This window comes from Carcharodon carcharias, chromosome 31 (assembly GCF_017639515.1).
Source record: "Carcharodon carcharias isolate sCarCar2 chromosome 31, sCarCar2.pri, whole genome shotgun sequence".
Classification (NCBI taxonomy): Eukaryota; Metazoa; Chordata; class Chondrichthyes; order Lamniformes; family Lamnidae; genus Carcharodon; species Carcharodon carcharias.
The window spans coordinates 6,321,934-6,339,267 of NC_054497.1; the positions used below are offsets into that span (position 1 = coordinate 6,321,934).

Genomic DNA, 17,334 nt, shown 5'->3' on the forward strand with positions numbered 1-17,334 from the left:
GGACAGGTTAAGGTGTTCAAAATGATGAATAGTTTTGGTAAGAGCATACAGAGAAATTGTTTCCACTGGCAGGAGGATGGGTAAGCAGAGTACGCAGGTGGAAGGTGATTGGCAAAAGAACCAGAGGGGGAATTGCAGACAATATTTTTTACGCAAATGTGTTGTTAGAAGCTGGAGTGCACTGCCTGATGGAGTGGTGTAATATTCAAAAAGGAACTGCATAAATACTTGGGGAAAAAGTTGCAGGTGTCAAGCAGAGGGTCCGGGACTGATTGAATAACTGTTTCAAAGAGCTGGCACAACCAAGAGGGACCAAATGGCTACATGATTCCATTAATTATAACGTTTCCACACATAGGGTGGGACCTTCCGGTCCTGGCTGCCAGCGAGATTTACTGGTGCCACCAACATTGACGGGCTTTTGGCTGGCTTGCCACATCCACCGCATTGGGACCGGAACATCCCGGCCATAGTCAGTTACTGGGAGGGTGTAGATTCAGTATACGTTATCAGTAGGAAATTACTTGAGACTGGGGTCAAATATTATTTAATAGCTTCCAGCACTGTGAGCCAGTAACACTCTGAGGTGCCTCTCTTTTTAAAAATCAAGTTGCTTGTGATATCAGCCTCATTCCTGGTTCCACCAAAATCTCTATTAGAATGTATGGGATTCAACCTTGGTTAATTCTACAAAGGAAATCTAACCGCACCACCGCGCCCCCCCCACCACAACCCGCTGAAGCAAACATGGCGAGGCTTGCAGAGATGGGAATATTCCAGGAACTCAGCCTCCCCATTAATATTGGTTTAGTCATTTATAAATCGGTGTGATTAGTGGGACATCAAGTTTTCAGGTGACTGACAACGTCACCAGTGGCCCAGTGGTTAAAAAGGAAACCGAGCTTTCTTCACTGCCCTCTGCCTTGTGATGTGGAGTTGGTTTTTAAGGGTTTCAATGAATCTTCAGCGGCATCAATGAAAACAACAGACTCAAACCATTGTCCCCTCCCTCCACCTATTCCTGTTTTCCCCAGTATGGTTTCCAGCCTGATATAATATGAGAACCCTCTATATTTACATAACTACAAATCTGGCATCTTTACATTGGAGATTTTCTTTCTGCATAGCAATGGGCTCCAATTAAATTCTTTTTCTTTAAAAAAAAAAGCAAAGCAAAAATAGTGGAATTGTTAGCAAGTGTTAAATTTAACAGACTGTCAGTCATTGCTGTTATACTCATTGAGTCCTACTTAATTTGATAGGTTGGGTTCATATTACACTGGCACCTCTGAGACACCGTAGGCAGAATCTGGCTTCATCTCAAATGCAGTGGTCTCCTTCCCCTGTTCCGTTTCCCTCCCTCCCCTCCTTACTGCAGCCTGGGCCAGTACTGAGCCATGTCCTGATCACCTCCAGGGACCTGAACTGGGACCGACACTCCAGGAGAGATAAGTCCTGTGGGGAAAAAAAATACGGAAAATAATAATAAGTAAGCTAGCAGATCTCCTCCACACATTGATGTGTGTGAGAAAAATGTATTCTAACTTCTCCCTTTCCTTTTTTCAGTGACAATCCTGAATTAACACTACCCCCACCCCCTCTTTATTGACCTGTGAATATAATCCTTCTCAAAGGCTTGATTTTGAAATTAGTTTTCCCCACCTAAACATTCTCCGTTCCAGTGAAGTCAACCTCAATTTTTTGAGCCTCTCTTTTGTCTAGGTTATTCTGGATCTTCACTGATCCCTTTACATGGCTTCATCTTTCTTATAACAATGCCCAGGATTGCTAACCAAACACCATCTGGTTCCTGAACAACATCTTCTATGCTGCCAGCCACCAGGAGATGAGTAAGAGTATCTTGTATCATGTAACTATCCTCCACTCACTGCACTTTGCTGGAGAAAGCATCCTGCTTTAGTCAGGGGATTCTTCTATTGTTTCGGTCACGGGTTCTCTTTGCTGTAGGTCATGCAGACTCTTTATAAATAGACTCTGTAGACTGTTTGCAATGGTATGCTGTTTAAATAGACTCTGTAGACTGCCACAGCGTACTATTTAAATAGACATTTAAATGTTGTATAAACAGGCTCTGTAAACTACTGTAGCATAATGTTGAAATAGACACTATAGACTGTAGTGGTATGTTGTTTAAATAGACTCTGTAGACATTTTGCTACAGGGTGTCAATTAAACAGACTGTATTTGCTGAGTAAATAGACTATTTGCTGTAAAATAGACTGTTTGCTGTGAGTTTTGCCCTGCCTTTTCTTTTGTGTTTACCTTTTCCATTCCTTTATAGAAACTTATGACCTCCCTATTTCAGCATGTACAGAACCACAAAACAAAAGCTAGAATTACCAATGATGTGTTCCATAAAGACATTTATTGAGGCTTTTGCCACAGCTGAATAAGTAAACATATATCCATTCAAATCCAAGTTTGGTGCTTGACTGCATAGAAAGAAATATTTGCATTTATATAGTGCCTCTCACAACCTCAGGTATCCCAAAGTTCTTGATACCCAATGAAGTGCTTCTGAAGTGTAGGTGTTGTAATGAAGGAAATGCAGTAGCCAATTTGTGTACAGCATGGTTCCACAAACAGATAATCTGTTTTAGTGTTGTTTATTAAGGCATAAATATTGGCCAGGGCGCTGGAGAGAATACTCTTGCTCTTCTTCAGAACAGTGTCATGTGGTCATTTGAAAGGGGATGCTTGGTTTAACATCTCATTCTGCAAGTTCCCCTCCAAGCCACATGCTATCCTGGCTTGGAACTATATAAGAACACAAGACCAAAGTGAATAATCTCACACTTCTCCACATTATACTCCATCTGCCAGCTTGTTGCCCACTCACTTAACCTGTCTATATCTGTTTGCTGCCTCTTTGTGTCCTCCTCATAGCTTGCATTCCTACCTAACTTTGTACCATCAGCAAACTTAGAAACATTACTCTTTGTCTCTTCATCTAAGTCATTAATATAGATTGTAAAAAGTTGAGGCCCCAGCACTGATCCTTGTGGCACTCCACTAGGCACAGCCTGCCAACTTGAAAGTATCCCTTTTATCCATACTCTCTGCTTCCTGTCCATTAACCAACCTTTTATCTATGCTAATATATCACACCCAACTCCATGAGCCCTTACCTTGTATATTAACTATTTGTGTGGCACCTTTTGGAAATACAAAAATACAATATCTACCAGTTCCCCTTTATCTATCCTAATAGTTACATCCTCAAAATATTGATATATTTGTCAAATGTCCCTTTCATAAAACAATGTTGAATTGTTCTAATAATACATTGTTTGTCTAAGTGCTTTGTCAAGATTTCCTTAATAATAGATTCCAACACTTTCCCAATGACTGATGTCAGGCTAACTGGCCTGTAGTTCCCTGATTTCTCTCTCCCTCCTTTCTTGAATAACAGTGTTACATTTGCTAACTTCCAATCTGCTGGAACCATTCCAGAATCTAGGGAAATTTGGAATATCACCACTCCTTCGCTGTCACTGAGTCAAAAACCTTGTTACGAAAATATAATAATTTTCATAATATTATCCTGGTTTATTGTAAAGTAGGTTTATGGGTGTGAGTGTAGATGGTGCTGTCTGTGTGATTTAATTACATTGGAGTCAGGTAGACTGTAAGCTTGAAATTATCAAAAGAAGTTAGGTGCAGAAGTGCACTTGAAATGCTAATGAGTAAACATGGATGAGGTCTTAGTATATTGGATGTGAAGGAATTTGCATTTTTAGATAAGTGAAAGAGTTGTTTGATTTTCAAAAGGAATTTAGGATGTTTACAGCTAGCCAGATAAGCAAGGCCAAGCAGAGTGTTTATTTTTCCCAAGGATTACTGACAATACTGGCAACATGAAAGTCTTATACTATGGGAAAAGTACATTTCCAAAGACATATAGAACAATGGAATTTACAGATTAAAGAGAGAGAAACATATATAAAGGAGAATGAAAGGCTATGCTGGGGCTGGCAGTTAAGATCTATCAGGAGTGTATGAAACAGCCTTTGGGAAGCCTCCAGCCATTTATGCATATGTCTGCTATATCCAGTAACTAAATTTGGAGAAAAGCCTTTGGGAATTCCACTGTCAGGTGGATACTATGGTAAGTTGCTGGCTTGCTTTTTAAATTTAAAATCTAGACTGTTGCCTTAAAGGGGACGTGTAATTGGGAGTCAGGTTAATTAAGAGTTTTAGGATTTGTTATAGTATTAAGTCATTGTAGTCTGATGCACTTACTCGAAATCTTTTTTTTGTTAATAAATATTTTAAATTAATTTCTAAAATCTCTAGAGGTCTTAGTGGACTCATTACTTCTGAATTCAGTGCACACATCTCATAATAAAGACAAATTGCAAAACCACTGCAACAGCATGGCCAAGTTTCCCTTGTGGATTTGGTCCACCCGACACACATCATCTGCCACATCATAACAACCTGGAACTCCTTCCTAACAGCACTGTGGGTGTACTGACATCAGATAGCCCATTCAATAATCATGCTTCTCAAGGGCAATTAGGGGCGGGCAATAAATGCTAGCATTGCCAGCAAGGCTCACATCTCTTGAAAAAAAATTAAAAATGTCTTTCCCTCAATATTGCAGTGCAGTGTTGGATCAGACTATGTACTCAATTATGGGGGCAAGATGTCCAAATGCAGCAAGAGCTGGACAATATCTAGGCTTGGGCTGACAACTGGCATTCGTCATGTCACCATTCACGCCACACAAGTGCCAGGCAATGACCAACTACAACAAGAGAGAATCTAACCATTGTCCCTTGACATTCAATGGCATTACCAGCACTGAATCCCCACTATCAACATCCAGGGGGTTACCATGACCAGAAACTGAACTGAACTAGTCATATAAATACTGTGGCTACAAGAGCAGGTCAGAGGCTAGGAATCCTGCGGTGTGTAACTCACCTCCTGACTCCCCAAAGCCTGTCCACCATCTACAAGGCTCAAGCCTAGATGAATGCAGCTCCAACAACCCTCAAGAAGCTGTACACCATCCAGGACAAAGCAGCCTGCTTGATTGGCACCCCATCCACAAACATTCGTTCCCTCCACCACTGACAAATAGTGGCAGCAGTGTGAATCATTTACAAGATGCACAGCAGAAACTCACAAGGCTTCAGCAACACCTTCCAAACCCATGACCACTACCATCTGGAAGGACAAGGGCAGCGGACACATGGGAACACCACCACCTGGAAGGTCCCCTCCAAGTCACTCACCATCCTGACTTGGAAATATATCACCGTTCCTTCACTGTCGCTGGGTCAAAGTCCAGAGGTTGAATTTTGATCCCTGTCGAGGAGGGGTTGGGGGTGGGGGGGGGCGTTGTGCAGGGGCCGGGTGGAAGCGAGCACGAACCTGATCAGTGCCCCCGATCGGGTGCACGCTGCCATTTTACGTGGGCGGGCCCTAATTGTGCGGTGACTTCGGGGCGCCCGCTCAACGTCACCCCGCGTCATTTTACACGTCAGCGAGCGGGTTCACCCGCCCACCGGGGTATTCAGCTCATGGAGCTCCCTGCCTAACAGCACTGTGGGTGTACCTACACCACAGGGGCTTCAGCGGTTCAAGAAGGCAGCTCACCACCACCTTCTCAAGGGCAATTAGAGATGGGCAATAAATGCCGGCCTGGCCTGCAACGCCCATATCCTACAAATGAATAAGAGAAAAAGACTTGAACCCACAACTTTTGAGTCAGAGATGCTGCCTATTGAGCCATGGTTGAAGCCTAATTGATCACTTTGGGCAGGGATAGTATCGCTACAAGCGGCTTAGTGGTCTTGGGTTCTCTTCCTAATGCTACTTATTTGCTGTATGTGAGGACAATGATGACCAGCTCAGGGCCATAAGCAATGTCGAACAGCCCACCGACAGTTGCCTTCTTGATTCACACATGAGAAAACACCATTTTGGTCAGGGACCTGCAACCATGTTGGGTAGCACAGTACTGAGCCTAGGCAAGAGACAGCGTACCCTTAACAGCTGTGTCAAATGCGAACCACTCACATTCTGCATATGACTTATAGATCTCACCTGTAGAAGAGCCTCCTGTTGAAGCCAAGGACTGTGAATTCATGTGCGGCTGCATGTGCGGAGGGGTGTATGTGTCATAGCTCCGCACACTGACAGCTGGGCTGGCTGGAATCATGCAGGAATACGAGGAGGTTTGGCCTGGAACTGGCTGGACAGGTTGCTGAAAAGACAGAAGATAGTAAAGATTCTTTATTGAAAACCTTCAACAAAAACTTGTATTTATAGAATTGTTACAGCACAGAAGGAGACCACTCTGCTCATCGTGTCTGCACTGGCTCTCTGAATGAATAATGCACTGAGTGCCATTCCCCTGCCTTCTCCCTGTAACCCTACATTCTTTCTTTTCAGATAATAATCCAATTCCCTCTTTATGCCTTGATTGAACCTCCCTCCGCCACAGTCTCAGACGGCGCATTCCAGATCCTAACCAGTTGCTGTGTGAAAAAGTTATTCCTCGTGTCCCCATTGCTTCTTTTTCCAACTACCTTAAATCTGTGCCCTTCCATTCTTGATCCTTCCACCAGTGGGAACAGTTTCTCCCTATCTACTCTGACCAGACCCTTCATGATTTTGAACACCTCTATCAAATCTCCTCTCAACCTTCTCTTCTCTTGAAGGAAAACAGTCCCAAATTTTCCAATCTGTCTACGTAACTGAAATCCCTCGTCCTTGGAATCATTCTTTTGAATCTTTTCTGCACCCTCTCTAATGCCTTTACATCTTTCCTAAAGTGTGGCGCCCAGAACTGGACACTGTGGCTGGGATTTTCCGGCCCTGTTGCGGGCAAGGCGGTGCCCCAGCCAGAAGTCCATTGACTTGCGGTGGGATTGGAAGATCCTGGCAGCAGGTGGGTGCGGAAAATCCTGCCCTATACTTCAGCTGAAAGATTTTCCCCTCAGCGATTTGGAGGCAGGGCCCGCTCGCCAAGGGGAAAGTGACACGGGATGACGTTGGGAGGAATCCCTGACGTCATCCCAGTCCATTTAAATCTTCAGGAAGGCGGGCGGACAGCAAAATCAGCTGTCCGCCCGCCGACCTGTCAATGGTCAATTAAGGCCATTGACAGGCTAATTAACCTTGTTAAAGACCCTGCCCGTCCAAGCTTAAGGCTGGCGGGCAGGCCAGGAGCCCCAGCGGGCTTCTGATTATTCATGAAACTTCATCCGCTGGTAGGATGAAGTTTCATGTCCGTTTTTTAAAAATTTAATAAACTTTATGTGTTTCTTATTAACATGTCCCATCCCGTGTGACATTGTCACATGAGGGGGACATGTTAATAATTTTAATATTTCTCTATTTTTTGACTTTTCTTACCTAAGGTAGGCTAGGACATTAAAGGTCACTTTAGCCAAGTTTAAAAAGCTTCCTTGTAAAGATAAAACTCAAGAGAGTGGCTATAGAAAAAAAGAATGAAAGTGAGAAAGAGAAAGAAATACTTTTTGAAATGCATTCACTGACATAAGAATGTGACAAAAGGACTGGATGAGGGTGAGAGAGTAAAATTGGGTATTGGCCCCATCTCAAAACAGTGGAACTTCTTTGAAGGATTTAGTCATCCTTCTGAAAAGTGGTGCATTTTGGCTCATGGCCACCACTACCACTCAGGGATCTCCCAACCTTCTGCCATAACTTTAGCAGAAGATCATCAGATCCCCAGGAAGAAGCAAGGTAATTTTTGCTCATCTACATTGTTCCTCCAGGGGTTGTGGTGATGTATTACAGTTCACTCAAGGAGTCCAAGTTGCTGAGGCAACATGCTCTTTTTACATGTATGTTGTCGTCTGGAGTTATGGATAGTGATGGTAACGGCCCTAACATTCTTTCCATCACATAGGGGGGTCGTGGCATAGTGGTGTTGTCACTGGTCTAGAGTTCCAGAGGCCCAGGTTCAAAGCCCACCACAGCAGATGGTGAAATTTAAATTTAAATTCAATAAAAGTCTGGAATTGAGTCTGATGATGACCATGAAACCATTGCCAATTGGTGTAATATCCCATCTGATTCACTAATGTCCTTTATGGAAGGAAATCTGCCATCCTTACCTGGTCTGGCCTACATTTGACTCCAGACCCACAGCAATGTGGTTGGCTCTTAAACGCCCTCTGAACAAGGGAAATTCAGAACGGGCAATAAATGCTGGCCTAGCCAGCGACGCCCATATCTCATGAATGAATAAATAAAAACATGGCTGACCGAGAATTTCTCCCAGTCACCTGTCAATGACGTGTGTTGGAAGGATTTGCAGGTTGGTGCTCATGCTGTTTGGCCGCATTATGAACGCACCTTCCTTGGCCATCAGGTCCTAGAGTGGGGCTTCTGGCTCTAGAGGCAGGGATACTGCCCACTGCGCCATGAGACCTCTAGGAGTTATGCCGACCTACAAAATTGTAACAGGAGGTGGAAGGAATCCTCTGGGAACTCCAAGGAAACGAACTTGCCTTGATATAATGGTCGTATCCTGATCAATATTTGGGGCATATGTCTTAATCATTATAGAAAGCCTGGTCGTGTTCTCAAGACGTTCCAAAGCACTTCACAAATAATGAGTAGTGACTAGAATATGGACAAACACACCAACCAATTTGCAGAAAAGTCTCACAAATAGCAAGATAGATGACCAAATATTCTACTTTTGATGGTGTTGTTTGAGGCAGGACACCAGGAGAACTCCCTATTCCTCCTAAAATAGTGTTAACTGATTTTTTATGGCTTTCTTGAAACACAGTCAGGTAAAGGGCAGAGTTTCTGACAATGAAGCATTCCCAGCATTGCACTGAGATGTCGGCCTAGATTTTTGCGCTAAAATTTGGAGTGGGTCACATCGTTCTCACTTAAGTGTCAGCATTGCCAACAACCGAGCAAAACTGGCATTGCATGCAATTTGGTGCAAGCGATGGCTTCGAGCGTTACCATCCCATTTGGGTAGATATTACCTGCAATGGAAGATTATTTGCCATGGCAAAAGCTGGCATCGGTGGAAGCCCACTGTAACTGTTTGCGAGAGAGGTCTCGTTTCTGCCCAGCATTGGTCCTAAAGAGAACATAAATAATAATGTCAATAATACCTCATGTTTTAACTGATTGAGTCCATTTCAGCACAGACAGGAGTTGGGGTGGCACAAATGGCATCAGCAATGCTGAACTAGGGAAGGAAGGAGTCACTTGGGATTCCCGTGACCAATTGCCATTCAGTGACAACTGCTAGAAAGTGTCCATGTAAGGATGTTGGGTATGGACAAGGTAGGACTACACTGTGATGCCCCCCAAGGCCAAACAGCCTATCAAACTGCACTGTTCATGCTCTCATATTTGGCCATAGTTACCCAGTTCCTGTAAAGCCTGTGGCTTAAGAAGGCCCGGCAGTTTCTTTCCAATTCATTCTAGCTTGACCTAGAGGTTTAGAGCACCATTTTGTGAAACCATTTTTTCATAATTTTGTCCAAAGACACATGTTGGTGCCAGGGCCTAAACCCAGGGGCACATCATCATGTCGTCAGCGGAGGGTTAATGGCTACTGGAAGGGGGGGATAAAGAAACAATCACCCAGAAGAAACAGTGATCCTAGGGTCAACAATTCATTGTGTGTGCGGCTGGGTGTGGGTAGCAACAGATTACAAACTCGCAGCTACACCATCGTGTAAAACTGATCCCCAACAACAGTCGGTAGCTTGGGTGAGAGCGATAGAAAGAAAGACTTGAATTTATATCCTGCTTTCCGCAACCTAATGAAGTACTTCTGAAGTGTAGTCACTGCTGTAATGTAGGAAACAAAGCAACCAATTTTGTGCACAGTAAGATCCCACAAACAGCAATACGATAATGGCCAGATGCTTTTAGCGACGCTGGTTGAGGGATAAATATTGGCCAGCACACCAGGGAGAACTCTCCTGCTCTTCTCCATAATAGTGCCATGGGATCTTTTACAGCCACCTGAGAGGGCAGACGAGGGGGTCTCGATTTGACATCTCACTTAAAAGAAGGGCCAGGATTTTATGGCCCCTCCTGCCCGGCGGGATATTACGGTCCCGCTGAACTGATTGGAAAGTTAAATGGCTCGCCACATCCACCGGTGGGGCGATAAAATCCTGGCCATGGAGAAAATTATTGGAGGGAACAAAAAAAGGAGGGACAATTAAAAAGCTGACTTTCAGGGTCATTAAGAGTGAGTTCAGTCTAGACTAGGAGGGCGACCAGTGAGTTATAATGACCTGAGGTGGCGGGCTGCGGAATCGATTGATAAAGTGTTGGCGAGAAGCTGCTGTTGATAGGAACATGGCTTGGGCCGCTACATGCCTGCCTCCTTTGGTTACGGAGTTTCTCTTCCCTCCTCCACTTGGCACGTCGATTTGAAAACCATACCTTGAGACGAGAAAGAGAAAAAGAAATGCAATTGCCCAGGGGGGTAGAAAAATATCAAGGGTTTTAAGAATAATGATATTGCAAAATGCTACAGAATCCAAATGCAAAGGTCGTTTGAGAAACTACACATTTCAAACGGCAGAGAAGTGGTTAAAATAGTCCCATTACTAAGGGAGGACTGCCAGGAATAGTCTGTCAGTCAATACAAAAACAAGAAACGCTTGCATTAATACCGAGGACATTACAAAGCACTTTAAAGTAAGTGAAATACTTTTGAAGTGTAGTCACTGTTGCAATTTATGATATGCAGTAACTAACTTGCGAACACAAGTTCCCACAAACAGCAATGAGTTAATGACCAGATCATCAGGACTAATAATCCAGAGGCCCAGGCGAATACACTAGGGCCATGGATTCAAATCGCACCACAGCAGCTGGTGGAATTTAAATTTGATTCATAAATCTGGAATTTAAAGCTAGTCTCAGTGATGGTGACCATGAAAGCATTGTCGATTGTCATAAAAACCCATCTGATTCACTAATGCCCTTTAGGGAAGGAAATCTGCTGTCCTTACCTGGCATGGCCCACCTATGACTCCAGACCCACAGCAATGTAGTTGTCTGAAATGGCCGAGCAAACCACTTAGTTCAAGGGCAATGAGAGATGGGCATCAAATGCCGGCTTTGTCAGTGACGTCCAAATCCCAAGAAAGAATTATTTTTTAAAAAATCTGTGTTTAATTAAATTGGTCAAGGGATAGATTTTGGCCAGGACACTGGGTATTACTCCCCTGCTCTTTTGTGAGTTGTGCCATGGAATCTTTTACATCCACCCGAAAGAGCAGATGGGCCTTGCTTTAACATCTTATCAATAAGGAAGCAGGCCCTCCCTGAGTGCTGCCATAGGACCATGAGACCATAAAATGTAGGATTTGGTTGACTACTTTACTAACTTCAAATAACTTCAAATAATTACTGTTTATGCCAGTGAATGACTTCATTAGTCTGTGTAGACTTTACAGATGGGCAACAAATGCTGGCTTTGCCATTGACACCCATCTGTTCTGAACTCCACCATGTTCTGAGATTGGAATCATCTGTCTTGGACACCAAGCGTGGAACTTGGTTCTTTGACAGGCTGTAGACATACTTTAGTATCTGCTTAACACCAACTGATTTAGGACTAAGTCTGCAGTGTCATGGAAGTCTAATCATTTTTGTAATTTTTTTCTTGTTTATTGTGAATAAATATGGTTGGGTCTGTCTGTGTGTGATTTAATTATTTTTTGTAGTCAATTAGGCTGCAAGCTTTAAATCATCAAAAGAAGCTAGGTGCTTGACATGCTATTGAGTAAACATGGATGCTGGTTTAGCATGTAAGGTGTGAAGGGAATTTTCATTTTTATATAAATGAAGGGAGATTTGGATTTCAGAGGGATCTTAGTCTGGTTACAACTAGCCAGATAAACAAGGCTAAGGAATGTGTTTATTTTTTCCCAAAGGTTACATATATTTTGTTAATAGATAAGGGGACCAAAATTGTTCACAGTATTCTAGGTATGGTCTAACTAGTGCCTTGTATAGTTTTAGTAAGACTTCCCTATTTTTATACTCCATTCCCTTTGAAATAAAGGCCAACATTCCATTTGCCTTCCCTATTACCTGTTGAACTTGTATATTAGCTTTTTAGGATTCATGCACAAGGACTCCCAAATCCCTCTGCTGTCTTTCTCCACTTAAATAATATTCAGCTCTACTATTCCTCCTGCCAAAGTGCATAACCTCACATTTTCCCACATTATATTCCATCTGCCAAGTTTTTGCCCACTCACTTAACCTGTCTATAATCCTTCTGTAGGCTCCTTGTATCATCCTCACCACTTGCCTTCCTACCTATTTTTGTGTCATCCGCAAACTTGGCGATAGTACATTCACTTCCCTCATCTAAGTCATGAATATATATTGTAAATAATTGTGGCCCTAGCACTGATTCCTGTGGCACTCCACTAGTTACAGGTTGCCATCCTGAAAATGCCCACTTTATCCCAACTCTCTGTCTTCTATTAGTTGGCCAATCCTCTATCCATGCTAAGTAGCCTTATGTGCCTTATTGAATGCCTTTCAAAAATCCAAATGTATTACATCGACTGGTTCCCTGTTATCTATCCTGCTTGTTACTTTCTCAAAGAATTCTAATAAATTTGTTAGGCGTGATTTCCCCTTCATGAATCCATGCTGACTCTGCTTGATTAGACTATGTATTTCTAAATGCTCTGCCATTACATCCTTTGTAATAGACTCCAGCATTTTCCCAAAGACAGATGTTAAGCTAACTGGCCTTTGGTTACCTGTTTTTTGTCTCCCTCCCTTTCTGAATAAGGGTATTACATTGGCCATTCTCCAAACCTCTGGGACTTTTCCAGAAGCTGAGGATTATTGGAAGATTACTACCAGTGCATTCACTATCTCTGTAGTTATTTCTTTTAAAATCCTAGGATGCAACCTATCAGGTCCAGGGGACTTATCAGCCTTGAGCCCCATTAGTTTCCCTCGTACTTTTTCTCTAGCGATAGTTATTATATTTATTTCCTCCCCCCCACCCCAGCTTTTGCACCTTGATTATTTAGTAGTTTTGGAATGCTATTAGTATCTTCTACCATAAAGACTGAAGCAAAGTATTTATTCATCTCCTCTGCCATTTCCTACTTCCCCATTATTATTTCCCCAGCCTCATCCTCTAAGGGGCTTATGTTCACTTTGGCCTCTCTCTTCCTTTTTATATATTTAAAGAAACTCTTACTGTCTGTTTTTATATTACTTGCTAGTTTACCCTCAAAGTTTATTTTCTCCCTCTTTATTATTTTTTGGCCATCTTTTGTTGGTTTTTAAAACTTTCCCAATCCTCTGGCTTACCACTAATCTTTGCCACATTGTATGTTTTTTTTCTTTCAACTTGATACTGTCCTTAACTTCCTTGGTTAACCATGATTAGTTTATCCCCTTCCTTGAATCCTTCTTCCTCACTGGGATATATCTTTGTTGAGAGTCATGAACTATTTTCTTAAACTGCCATTGTCTTTTCTGCTAAACTCCTTTCCCAGTCCACTCCAGCCAACTCTGCCCTCACTCCATTGTAATTACCCCTATTTAAGTTTAGCACAGTTGTTTCTGACCCAAGTTTCTCACTCTCATACTGAATGCTAAATTCTACCATATTATGGTCACTGTTTCATAGGGGATCCTTTACTCTGAGATCATTTATTAAACCTGCCTCATTACACATTACCAGATCCAAAATAGCCTGATCACTGGTTGGATTCACAACACATTGTTCTAAGAAACTGTCCCGAGTACACTCTATGAATTCTTGCTCATGTCTACCTCTGCCAATTTGATTTTCCCAATCTACATGAAGATTAAAGTCACCCATGTATTGCCTTTTTTACATGCCCTCATTATCTCCTAATATATTCTCTGTCCTACGGTATAGCTACTGTCAAGGGGCCTATAGGCTACTCCCACCAATGTCTTCTTCCCTTTGTTATTTCCTACCTTCACCCATATGGATTCTACATCTTCTGATCTGAGATCCTTTCTTCCATCTTGTACTAACAAAGCTACCCCACCACCCTTTCCTTCCTGTCTGTCCTTTTAAAAAGTCACATACCCCTGAATATTTAGTTCCTAGCTTTGATCTCCTTGTAACCACATCTCCATAATGGCTATAAGATCATACCATTAACCTCTATTCATGCCAATAATTCATTTATTGTGTTCTAAATACCACGTGCATTTAAGTAAAGGGCCATTAACTTTGCCTTTTTGCCAATTTTTCCCCCTTTGACCCTATTTGCTGCTGATTTTTTATGTTTTACACTCTGTCAATTCCTGTCACACTCCAGGTATCATTACCTAAATAGCTGCCCTGCAAGGCTGCCATATCCTTTTGCTTTGTAAGCGTAGGTATCCCCTTTCCAGAACCCTCCTCCTGCACAGAATTATCAGCCTAGTTTATATGCTCAAGTCTCTAGTGTGGAGTTTGAACCTTCTGACCAAGGCAAGAGTATTTCAATAATCAAAACTGGCAGACACAAGGCACAAGGAAATAAGGAGCCAACTCCAGGCTGATTAGCGTCGGCTCTGTGAAAAAATAAGAAAAGCCGGTGACCTTGTTATAAGCTGTCCCTGGGGAGAAATGTTCAAATGGAAGGATACATGGACCTCACTTTCCTAATGATCCCCATTGTTGCCATAGCTTAAACAGAGGCCATTGGAAATCAGTGAAACATAGGTCCAAAAATTGTAACATGGACCATTTTGGCCAATTCCAGCTGTTTGTTCCGATATTACCAAAATGACAGTAGCCTCGGCTCCCTAAAACCAGATTTCCCACTTCCAGGCCATCCATAATGGCCCAGTGTACAATTGGTGCAGGAAAACCCAGGGCAGTATTTTGGGGGGTGACGGGGGTCTTGCCCACTGGTTAGAGAGCTGGCGCATGACCTGTGTCACCTCTTTTCAGGAAGGCCCATCAAATTAAGTGCCACTCAGGCACTTCAGGACTCCGGGAGCAAAGTCCTGCCCGTAAAGAGCTAATCAGAGGCTGGCATGTGTATTGAACAGCAGTGCCACCAGGGAGATGGTGGATCCTGTGGGTATGACACCCACCCAAGGCCTACTACTGTTGCTGGATCCCAGGCCACAGGGATGTGATGGCAGGAGGGGGGTTTCAGAGTGGAGTGATCATGGGAAGTTCTGGGAAGGAGGGAAGTTTCAACAGCAAAGGCAGAGGGGTGGTTCTCAGTGGGCCCTCCCCCGACCCTCCCCAACGTTATGGAGGCGGGAAGGTGCACTGACAGCCACTCAACACCAAACCTGCCATGAGGGAGGGCATTAAATAATGTCCCCAGTTTCCAGAGACATGCCTGCTGGCCCTGGCAAGAGTGAAGACCATCCGGAGGGTCAATGCAGAAGTCAGACCAAAGATAAAGCAGCCGCAAAAATATAGATGTTGGGGCAGGTTAGTGCTTGAAGGATTGAAGAAACCCTTTTTGCTTGAGACACTTTGATTCCTCCTCCCACAGAGGGGCCTAGCAGCCTCTTGCCCCAGGCCCAGCCAGCCACGGTCTTCAGCAAGTTGCACCACAAATATGCAGCCGAACCACCAAAGACTTCCTCAAAAATTGAGGCCCTGTAAAATTGAGGTTCCCTTTAGGACATTGGTAGTCACGCAATCCCAGAATAACAGCCCCAGACTTTCCAAGTCACTTTACCTTAGCATTCAAAAGGGAATTGGACTGTTATTTGAAAAGAAAGAATGTGCAGGGTTATGGGGAGAAGGTGGGAGAATAGAACTAGGTGAGTTGCTCATTCAGAGAGCCACTACAGACACCTCCTTCTGCACCGTACCAAATCTGGGATTCTGAAATGGGAGTCAACCTATATCCTTGCTTTTAAATATCCATGTTTTAAGCTTGGACCTAACAGCATCTCTTTATACCCATGAAAATGTGGCTCTCCAATCCAACAATTTCTGTTAACCAAAGGCATTTACAGATACAGGGCAAACTGGAGTAAATGGAGTTAGGTTGCAAATCAGCCATGATCTCACTGATCGGTGAATCAGGTTTGAGGGGCTAAATGGCCTCCTCCTGTTCCTATGTTCTTGGCAGTCTCCAGAGATCAAGTCACTTGTATTAATGTTAATCAGGGTTGTGATGAGGAGGTCTTGTGTAGCAGAGACCCTGCCTCTGAACCAGAAGCTCCAGGTTCAAGCCCCACCCCTGCACTTGATGGCCAAGGAAGATGTATTCATAATATGGCCAAACATGTTGAGTATCAACCTGCAAATCCTTCCAACACATGCCAAAGGCAGAGGGTAAGAGCTGGGGAGATTCCCAGTCAGTCATGTGATGGAAAATCACTATTCATAGCTCATCACTATTCACAGCGCTATACTGCAGCGGGCATGTAGAAGTGCATGATGCCATGGCAACTTGGACTCCTTGAGGGGCCAGTTGGCTGGACAGACGGTGTGGCTCAGATTGGTACTAACAGCATAGGGTTCGATCCCCAGTCCAGTTGTTAATGTCTTGTCAATTACATTGTTGAGGTTTGCTAATGTCATGTCAATTACATTGTTAAGGTTGAGAGAAACAGGTGGCGGGTAATAATTGCCTTTGAGCACATATAAATAGGGGATGGGTGGGACACCAGATTGAGTGGGAGGACAGCTGTGAGACTGAACAAGTCAATAAACTCTCTCAGTAAAGAAAAGCTCTGTGTCCTGGTTTCTACTTCATCAACCAGTTTGGATCCTATTAACACTGGCTGGGATGGATTCATGTTCTGCAGCCTTGCCCTACCCATGGTAAAAGGCACGGCTGTGGGTTGGACCTGCCATTGGGCAGAGAACTGAAAGACAACATCCTTTAACAGCTAAACATTGATCTGTACAACACTGGTCAAATGTAGAGATAATTGGCTCTGTCCACTCTAATGTGTATTAAGCCCAACCACCAGAACATACTTAGTTCCTCATAATCAGGATCTATAAAAAGCCTCCTTTCATTGGGCCCTAGACTGTAGTAGAAAGCTTGAGTTACTTACTGTGTCTCATACCAACACAGATTCAACATTTTTCCAGTTACCTGTATTCTGGCTTCAGGGAGGTCGATTTTAGCTGCTAGCCTTTCTCTGGCAAAGACATCTGGATAGTGAGTGCGTTCAAATTCTTTCAAAGAAAAATATGAAAAGTAGATTTTAAAATATGCATGGCTGGAATGTTGAAACTCTATTATATTAAGGAAAGTGAAAAATGAGAAAAGGTCAATCAACCTAGGGAAACTCATCCCTTTACTGCCCAAGCTCTCTCATCATACCATCCCGATATGTTCT

General features: G+C 43.3%; 1 protein-coding gene across 1 annotated transcript in view; it reads right to left on the reverse strand.

The window, feature by feature from the left end:
• Positions 1-1,369: 1,369 nt before the first annotated feature.
• The window catches only part of LOC121271732 (paired box protein Pax-6-like), a 29,920-nt gene continuing 13,955 nt past the window's right edge, over positions 1,370-17,334 (reverse strand). The window contains exons 3-8 of the mRNA XM_041177935.1: positions 17,088-17,170; positions 10,287-10,437; positions 9,012-9,109; positions 7,143-7,145; positions 6,079-6,226; positions 1,370-1,455 (exon numbers count right to left, since the gene is read on the reverse strand). Coding sequence (XP_041033869.1) covers positions 1,370-1,455; positions 6,079-6,226; positions 7,143-7,145; positions 9,012-9,109; positions 10,287-10,437; positions 17,088-17,170 — 569 coding nt within the window. The remainder of the gene's footprint in view (positions 1,456-6,078; positions 6,227-7,142; positions 7,146-9,011; positions 9,110-10,286; positions 10,438-17,087; positions 17,171-17,334) is intronic.